Source organism: Lepisma saccharinum, chromosome 3 (assembly GCF_977018435.1).
Source record: "Lepisma saccharinum chromosome 3, izLepSacc3.1, whole genome shotgun sequence".
Lineage (NCBI taxonomy): Eukaryota > Metazoa > Arthropoda > Insecta > Zygentoma > Lepismatidae > Lepisma > Lepisma saccharinum.
In genome coordinates, this window is record NC_139231.1 from 55,624,202 (window position 1) to 55,634,142 (window position 9,941).

The window sequence follows — 9,941 nt, forward strand, 5'->3', positions numbered from 1 at the left end:
TATGATAACTGCATTTGTGTGTACTCGAGATTAGCTTCCTCTAAAACTCTAATGTTGTTGTGTGTTTGTATTTCTTATTTTCTTTAGACATACTGTAATCGTGACGATAAGACGATCAATGATTAGATGAAAGTGGTGATGAGAGAGAAAGCAGCCTCTCCAGTAGCGTAGTGGTAACATTGTCAAATTTTCATGAAGGAGTCCCAGGTTCGATCCCGTTGAAGGCACACAGTGGTTCGAATCCCTCTTTAAACTTGGGACTGGTCCCGATTAGCCTGTCTGTGCATGAGGTAGACTAAAAAGAAACTTTGACAAACTTGACACCTTACGCACACCAGGATTCGAACCTGAGATCGTCGATATCGAAGTACAAAGCTATTATTGTTATGAATGGCAAGTGTTGCAGCTAAGTAAAGGTGAACAGAAGAAACTACTTCGTTGAGTTTGTAAGTTTGTATCACTTATTTAATTAAAATGGCGGTGAAAGGAGCTGTGTTCCATTTACAAAAGACAAGCAGTCTGTAACGTGCCCGCAGTTACAATATATTTTTCATTAAACGCACTCTTTTGGTTTTGTCAGCGAAGATTTGATAACTCCTTTTTTCTGATTGTTGAAATGCTGCATAAACGTTCATTGTCGTGTTATCTTATCTGCTCTGCGCTCCGCCGAGGCTCATTGTTGTCTAAAAAGTTTGGTAAATGCTTTATATCAGATGTGTTTCATTAACATGTATATTTTCTGGCGTTTAGGGTTTTTAACGGTAAGGATTTGGGTAATCTAGTTTATCACAGTTTGCAATATGTAAATATATGAGGTTTGCTACGTGTAAATTTGTGACGTAGTTAGGTACATCAGCGCCACCTGCTTTACCTATATAAGTAGCTCACACGGGCCGAAAAATCAGTCTCTTTATGGCTCCCTGATGTCAACTGGCAGACATCCAGGAAACGGCCTACTTGCCAGAGAAGCCCAGTAGCAGCAATGGAGGACTTGGTTCCCAGGTTCAAAACCCGGGAAGCCCCCGGCCAGGTCCCTCCTCAAAAGATGAAGCCCTTAATGACCCGGTTCCCAGGAGCAATCCTCGGGAAGCCCCCGGCTGGGTCCCCCAAGGTTTCTGGTTCCCAGGTTCAAACCCCGAGTGGTCCCCGACCAGAGACCTGTAATAGATGTGGCCCAGTAAAGTTCCGGTTCCCAGGTTCAACACCAGGGTAGTCCCCGGCCGGTTCTTTTCTTTCCTACCCTCTTTTTGCTTTGTATTTTGTGATGGAACCGACTCCCAGGTTCAATCCCCGGGAAGTCCCCTGGTCGGTTTCCTTTCCCCTCCGTTTTTCTTTTCCTTAAATATGCATATGTTCGGAAGGTAGAAGAAGGGGGGAAAAGGTTTATTTTTAATTTAACCTAGTTTTATTTAGTTCAGGAGCCGACTCCCAGGTTCAAACCCCGGGAAGTCCCCGGTCGGTTTCTTTTCTTTCCCTTTTTAGCTTTTAAGCATATGCATATGAAAGAGAGAAGGAAGTTTTTACATTCTATTAACCGGCAAACGTTTCAAGTAAGTCTGGAAACCTAACTGAAATAAACATGTTTAAATTTAATATGAGATTGGCTCATCTAGGTGGCTAACTGAGATAAAAAGGTTTATTTTTAATTTAACCTAGTTTTATTTAGTTCAGGAACCGACTCCCAGGTTCAAACCCCGGGAAGTCCCCGGTCGGTTTCTTTCCTTTCCCTTTTTAGCTTTTAAGCACATGCACATGAAAGAGAGAAGGAAGTTTTGACATTCTATTAACCGGCAAACGTTTCAAGTGAGTCTGGAAACCTAACTGAAATAAACATGTTTAAATTTAATATGAGATTGGCTCATCTAGGTGACTAACTGAGATAAAAAGGTTTATTTAGGATCTAACCCGTTTTGAAATTGTTATAGAAAGATGTATATTGTTGTCACCGGGTTAGTGAAGAGCCCGGATATCACTGAAAGGAAGAAAAGCCCTTTTGTATTTATTAAATTTCGAGAATTTGTGTCAAATAAGTAATAAATATCTCTTATCTCTTGTAATTTCCTTTTCTCACTTTGTAACGGGTCACCCGCATCCTGGTCACCTGGTTGGTTCTATACACACACCCCGCAAGCCCTGAGGTATTTTAGAATCTTGTGTTCTCCGGCTGATTAGGCTAGTAACCATGGGTAAACTTTGCAATGCCGCCCACTTTGTGAAAGTGTTAGAGTGATGTAAACGGCTCTGCGTAGCCGGTGAATATCCATAACGTGTGCTAACATAACTGTTTGTTGGTTACCAGTTATTATGGCGTCCATATCGGTGGGTTTTGTTGTAGACTGACGGACTGTTGCAAGTCACTCTTCGTCAGCAACGGCTTTTCTCGGAAATGTCTCGCCTTCCAAAGAACTACGTTGATATTCTGAAAACAAATTATCTTCATTGCTGTGCAAATATATGTAATAGTGCCATGGTGGCGTTAATCTGTTTCCTGTTACAAATTGTGCCTTCATATGGATATTCTGTTGAATATTTTTGAGGAATTCTAAGTACATGTTATCAGATTTGCGGACATTTCAGGGAAAGCCATTGTGATAATCCATTATCGACACTACCTGCCAGGTATGCAACCCGTTCAATCGTAGTGAAAATTGGGTTGCCTATACTTAAGGGGTTGAAAGCGAAGGTGCGTCAAATCAGGCAGAGGACGTTTGATCTCTTGAATTTTGTTAGGTTTTGTAGAGTAAGTACGGATCCTATTTTTTTTTTTATGCAACACACTGTAAGAATTCTGGGTAAATATCAAATTTTGTCCGATATTTATTGATTTTTAAACAGCGTCATTTGCAAAATAAGGTATTATCAAATGCGTATATCTCATGAACGTATCCAGGATGGTGCAACTGGTCTTATTTTGAAGATAGTCAATAATACATACAAAGGATTACGTTGTCAAATGGGTGTTTTTAACACATACTGAACAAGGCTTTGATACGTTCAAATTTTGTTACAAAAACAGACTCAATTGTACGTACGTCTGTGACCTCGCGCGTGTTTATGCTGTAATTTTACACGCAAAAAGCTTCAAAATGTAATTTTTGGTTTAGACAGAGAGAGGGAGAGAGCATGGAAACCAGACAAGATTGTCGTTATCATGTGAACTGCTGTAAATTTGAAACCATCGAGCTGAATTGTTTGTAGCAGTTTGGAGTACAGTGGTGAAGATAACATTAGGCAAATCTACCATTGCTATTTCCACTTATATCTTACGTTTTTAGGGCAAGAAATTGTATTGGTGTTGAAGCAGAGGTTATATTTTACATCCTTGCAGATTTCTTCAATTCTTGAACCTCACATTGTTTCATTATTAGTGAATTCTGACAAAGGACAAATTTTACTATTATCTTTAAAGCAAATTCACGTGCCTTCTGTCATAATGTTTTGTTCAGATCGAAGAGAAACCACATATGTGTTTTACCTTTATTCCACCCTTGGAAATTTTTACATCCAGTGCTCTGAAATTCTTTAGATAAAACTGGGGATAAACAATTTTTCATAATCCTCGTGTAACCATTAATCCATACAATCTTGGCTTCCTTAACCTTCGAAGTTGAATCATTGTATGTGTATTTTTTTGCGTGAATCATATTTGTTTTTCCTTAAGAAAATAGTACCAGGAAACTGGTTTCTTCCTTATACCATCAAGTATGGTTCTAATTTGACGTACATACAAACACACATACATGCATATGCATCTTATCATTTGGTACACACAAGAAATGTGCTTCATAGAACATTTAAAATGTTATCTAATTTCTACGGATCTCATGTGTGTGTCAAATTATAAGGTAACATACAGCTCCACTCTGGGAGCTTCTAAGCAACGTCAATATCAGTGTTTCAAAGGCAACAGAGCCCATTGCAGTATCACCGACAGAGACAATTTCACGCAGAAAACACAACGAAAGCGAAAAATCAGCTAAAACTAGGGCTGACTCGGTAGCTGATTTGGTAGAGCAATAGCACGGCATGCCAGACATCCGGTTTCGAGTCCTGATCGAGCGTGGATTTTTCGCAGAAATTTCTATGCATATGTACGCATATACTGTATCTCTCATATGGTTACGTAATCTCTCATGTTAGCTTCACACGGATTCAGGAATCTGATTTTATATTTAACTTATCTCAGTTTGTATGAGACCAATTCACAATTCCCATTTTTCAAACATAACATTCAACTTTTTTCTTATTATACCTTGTTATATAATATTTCAGTATTATTGTATTTAAAGTCTCAAAATCTTCAAGCCTTCACAATTTTACCAAAAATCTCAAAACAGTAATGAAATAGCGATAAGGATGCCCTTGTTTGCTGCAGACAGGAAAGCTAATTCAAATGTTATTTCTTAGGTGATTCTAACCAGCTGGATCTGGAAGGAGCACTTTATATTGGGGGACTGGGTCCTCCAAATTCTGCAGTCGCCATTCCTCCTGTGTTGTGGTCAGGCATGCTACACTATGGATACGTTGGGTGCATGAGGGATGTTGTAATCAATGGCAATGCTGTTGATATAGCAAAATATGCAAGGGAACAAGATTCAGGTAAGAAATTAGTTATAATAATTTGTAAGTTTCAAAAGGATGCCGAAATATTGTTCGAAGAAGCGGCGCATTGTTTGTACAATATAATTTACATATTTTATTAATTTTAATTATCAATGCTTCAGAACTTTTAAAAGTTTTTTTTTTCAAAAATATTATCAAGCTAAAATACAAGTTAGAACGTACAGTGAGATGCATAATTATTACCAAGCAAACTGTCCAGCATCAGGCTTATGCGCTTTATTTCATCCACTGAGAGCTTTAAGATTTAAAATAAAGCGCCAAACAAGTAGCAACCTGTGCACCAACATACATAAAAACCTATTCCTTAAAAGCACGTAGGATGCGAGAGAAAAATTAATGAAACTAACCATGGACAATTTGCCAAGCAATACTTGTGCATCCCACTGTACAACTGATTCTAAGTAAAGATTAAATAAATTTTGATCTGTAAAAATTCCTATTAATGCAGTAATATTTCATTTTCTTTTGCAGGTTCAATCCGTCCATCTTGCCATACACAGCCGCCACAATGTGATTCCCAACCATGCATGAATGGAGGCATTTGCTCTGAGGGCTGGAATAGGTTTATATGTGACTGCACTGGTACTGGATTCTCAGGCCCTACTTGTGGGAAAGGTTAGAACTCTGTCCAACATTATATTTGCATTTGGAAAATGCCCTCTTATTCTTGTAATAAAAACTGCTTACAGCAGTTGTATCAGGGTATGACAACTGCATGTGTTCGATGATGATAATTAGAAGCAACTGCATATGTATGTGTGTGTGTGTGTGTGCATAAGGGGGAATGTGTAAAGAGACACACACATGAAAATAGAAAGAAATGAAACCAGAAGGATGGATAATTAAAAATGAAAGGAAAGGGTGAACACTTAACACACAAAATTAAAATTACTCTTATGTTGCAAGCTGGTTGCATGTTCACAAGAAAAGAAAATATGACATCATACTGCAGTGTAGCCAGATGATGTGAGAAAATAACAACAGGTGTTAAAAAGGCTAGGCTGGAGCCAGAGGATATAAGCCCCTTGAAGTTGAATTTGTTTCCATCTTTTAAAATTTCCATCCATTGTATTTCTTAGTTTTATTGTCATAAGATGCAATGAGGTGTAAAAATGTCTGTATACTCATAGAGAGCATTAAATCACAGCATTATATATCTTCATAAGTAATATTTTAATCAAGGGTGTATAAAAAAGGATTAATCATCCTCTTACCTCACAATTTCTTCTATTTTTTCTTTTTTATAAACACTGAAATAAAGTTTCACGATATTTTTAGACAAAAGTAAATTGCTGTTGGTAGGAACTTCAAGAAAATTGTGGTGAAATTCTCTCAGTAAAAATATCCCTGACAAGAAAGGTAAAAGGTAAAGCTATCCCCTGCGCATTGCACTGGGAGGCTTGGAGGTAGAGCTCCCCACATTCTCCATTTCGACCATAGTGGACGTTATGTGTTCAGCACTATGCTTTGGCTGTCTTTGCCCTACAGGGTTGCCCCCAGTTACATATTGGCTAGGGTCTGGGTGAGCTCCAGAGCTGCTCTATGCAGGGATGTTGTTGGCAGTGTTCCCACTTGAGATCACCCGCCCCAGGTATCAAACTTTGTTCTCATAGGTGGTCGTCAAAGAAATATAAATTATGAGAATTTTAAGGTAGCGTTTAATGCAATTTTCTGTACATTTCATATAAATTTATGTATCTTATTGAAACATTGAATTTTTGACACATTTATTGTAGTAATGAAATTGAATAAAAGCGAGTGTTGGAAGAGTTACTGGGTGATAAGTAGAGGGACAAAATGGGAAATTATTAATATTGTTATTGTTATGAATACTTACAACTCCCGTGAATAAAGATGTGTAAAAGAGGTGGGGAACACAATGTACTTATATATTCACTAACATGTTCATCTTGACTTCCTACTGTAAAATTTCTGAAATCTTGTAGCATTTTAAGCAAGCCCCTCTGAAGATCTGGGGATCAATTCTAGTTTTATGTGTATGAAGAGTATTGAGGTGTACATGTGTACAAATTATCTTCATATACAGGGTGTTTCTAAAGGTCGTTTACAACGCTTGGGAGGTGATTCCTCACACGAAAACAAGCAAAAAGTCTAAGTTCCATTTTTACGACTGAGGCTTCGTTTCCGAGATAGGAGCCTCGCAAAAGGTGACAAAGTGAACGTCACACCTGACTGGGACGAATACTATAACAGATATAGAGGCGGTTCCAAGGGAATCATAAAGGAATCGTATGTGCTCAGTCCGGAAGTCACTATGAAAAGTTCACTGCACGCATGCGCAATGGAGTCCTCAAAGGAATTGGGGATTTCCAGCAAGAAAAATACATGGAAAGGGTATGTAACGCAGCAAGAAAGACCGTGACAATGAGAAATGCGTTAAAGACAACACATCCCGACCTCAAACATCAAAACATGAGCACGGAACACAAAATCCGAAAAGTTGAGCACGGTTGCATACCCCAGTTACACGCGAGGAATGAACGAATCATGTCATGTGGCATACGAGAGACACACTACTTCACCAGGAGGAGGGAAAGAAAAACACAATATCAGATGATTGCGACAACGTGTATTTTTACACGCGACAACTACGTAATATCCCCCCACACACAACAAACAACAAATGCTACAATATCTTACGCACAGACAGTCCTGTCACTGTACACCAACTGAAGATGTCACTTTCACCACACAAAGGGGTGGGGAGCAATACCAAGAGTGTTCTCACTGAGATTGCCGAGGATAATAATCACAGACGGTTTTCAAAATGTCTGCCGTTTACTTCTACGCAGAGATGACAGCGACCGACAAATCAAGGATTGTCGAGTACGAGCAAACAAGCCAGGTGTATCTGCTACCGTCGCGGCGGCGACGTTGATGCGAGCAACGAGGTCCTCAGCTGATGTGACAGGTGTGTCGTATACGAGGGTTTTCATTTCTCCCCAGAAGAAAAAATCGAGAGGGTTGAGATCTGGCGACCTCGGTGGCCAAGGCACAGGCTCATCCCTACCAATGAACGTATTGCGAAACACGTCATGCAGGAAATGTCGTACATTACAATCGAAATGAGCTGGTGCACCATCGTGTTGGTACCACATTTCTTGCCAAAGGTACGGTCTCCAACAGTTAAGGCAGAACCTCACTAAGAAATGCATGATACGTGCGACCATTCAGGCGAACAGGGAGAATGTATGGTCCAATTAAATGATCATGTACTATCCCGCACCACACATTCACTGAAAACCTGTGCTGGTGATGGGCCACAAAAAGTGCATGTGGGTTGTCAAAGTCCCATACATGACTGTTTCTACTATTGAAGACATCCATCCTGGTGAAAATGGCTTCATCTGTCCACAATACGTTTGCCCCGAAGTGAGGGTTTGTGTCCAGCTGATGCAACAACCATTGGCAAAACTCCATACGAGGGCGAAAGTCACGAGGTAACCGTTCTTGTACTTTCTGCAGTTTAAAAGGGTGCATTCCTTCCTCTGACAACACTCGCCACAAATTCACATGAGACGTGTTTCGTGCCCGAGCGAGCACTCGCGTACTGGTGCCAGGATGTTCTGCGACCACTGTTAACACATCTTCTGCAAACTGATGTGTGCGTACACTTCGGGGTCTTCCAACTTCTTGCCGCGGTGGTAACACTGACCCTGTTTCACGCAGTCGACTGTCCACTACCTGAAAGAAGGTGTGAGACGGTAAACGTCTATGTGGAAAGCGTTCTCCATAAGACGCCTTGCCTCACGGCTATTACCACGTGCCTCCCCATACATGAGATGCATGTCTGCTAGCTGCTGGGTCGTATACGCAGCCATCTGTGTAATAGGGAGCTGGAACTGCAAAGTATTGTTTTTGTTTAACACTGGCCCACTGCACAAATTGGCCGTATTACCGTACGAACACAACTGCTGATCATATCCCAGCACCTGCAACACGACTGCAACGACTGCCGGAGAGAACCAACCCTTCGAACATTTGTTGTTTGTTGTGTGTGTGTGGGGGGGGGGGGATATTACGTAGTTGTCGCGTGTAAAAATACACGTTGTCGCAATCATCTGATATTGTGTTTTTCTTTCCCTCCTCCTGGTGGAGTAATGTGTCTCTCGTATGCCACATGACATGATTCGTTCATTCCTCGCGTGTAACTGGAGTATGCAACCGTGCTCATCTTTTCGGATTTTGTGTTCCGTGCTCATGTTTTGATGTTTGAGGTCGGGATGTGTTGTCTTTAACGCATTTCTCATTGTCACGGTCTTTCTTGCTGCGTTACATACCCTTTCCATGTATTTTTCTTGCTGGAAATCCCCAATTCCTTTGAGGACTCCATTGCGCATGCGTGCAGTGAACTTTTCATAGTGACTTCCGGACTGAGCACATACGATTCCTTTATGATTCCCTTGGAACCGCCTCTATATCTGTTATAGTATTCGTCCCAGTCAGGTGTGACGTTCACTTTGTCACCTTTTGCGAGGCTCCTATCTCGGAAACGAAGCCTCAGTCGTAAAAATGGAACTTAGACTTTTTGCTTGTTTTCGTGTGAGGAATCACCTCCCAAGCGTTGTAAACGACCTTTAGAAACACCCTGTATATACACTGATGGATTAACATATGTAATAATACAATGAGGCATAGAGAATATACATATAATACTGATGAACCTTGTCGCAAAACTGTTTATTGTTTGTATACTTAAACTGATGATGACCAGTGTGTGACATATTCTCCTTTTCTTCAGATGCCACAACTTTAAGCTTCAATGGATCTCAACATATGTTGATTGCTATGCCAGAAGACTCAAGGACAGAAACTGAGGATGTTACTTTAAGGTTTCGCACAAACAGACCCACTGGCCTTCTTTTGACCACAAGCACAGAGCAATCGCCTGATCGCCTAGAATTAACCTTATATGGTGGAAGAGTTGCCTTGTCTATTCGACTCGGAGAAAGGATTCAGGTAAGGGAAGCTTCAAATGTATTTAGTGTTTGTGATATCAAGAAACACAAATAATAGAATTTACATATTATGCATTTGTAAAGGCACACTTCATCATGTACAGTATGTATAGTAAGTCATTAGAAGTAGGAGAGAAATGGATTCAGCATGGGTACATAACTGGGGCAGCTCAAGTTAAAATTTTTAACCAGGCGAGGTGAATGAGGTTGATTTTTGGTTCCTCCTACTTGTCACCCTGTCCCCTCCTCAAAAATCTACCCAGGACAGTCACCCGGGACATCTGGCCTGTAAGCCACACCTGGTGTATAATGCGTTTTGTTGTCATGTCATTCCTTAAG

The 9,941-nt window shown here is 40.3% G+C and overlaps 1 protein-coding gene across 2 annotated transcripts in view; it reads left to right on the forward strand.

The window, feature by feature from the left end:
- Positions 1-9,941, forward strand: part of Nrx-1 (Neurexin 1) — a 743,918-nt gene that overhangs the window by 654,628 nt on the left and 79,349 nt on the right. For both annotated transcript variants that reach the window (XM_083118572.1, XM_083118573.1), the window contains 3 exons: positions 4,408-4,599; positions 5,095-5,238; positions 9,386-9,603. In XM_083118572.1, coding sequence (XP_082974698.1) covers positions 4,408-4,599; positions 5,095-5,238; positions 9,386-9,603 — 554 coding nt within the window. The remainder of the gene's footprint in view (positions 1-4,407; positions 4,600-5,094; positions 5,239-9,385; positions 9,604-9,941) is intronic.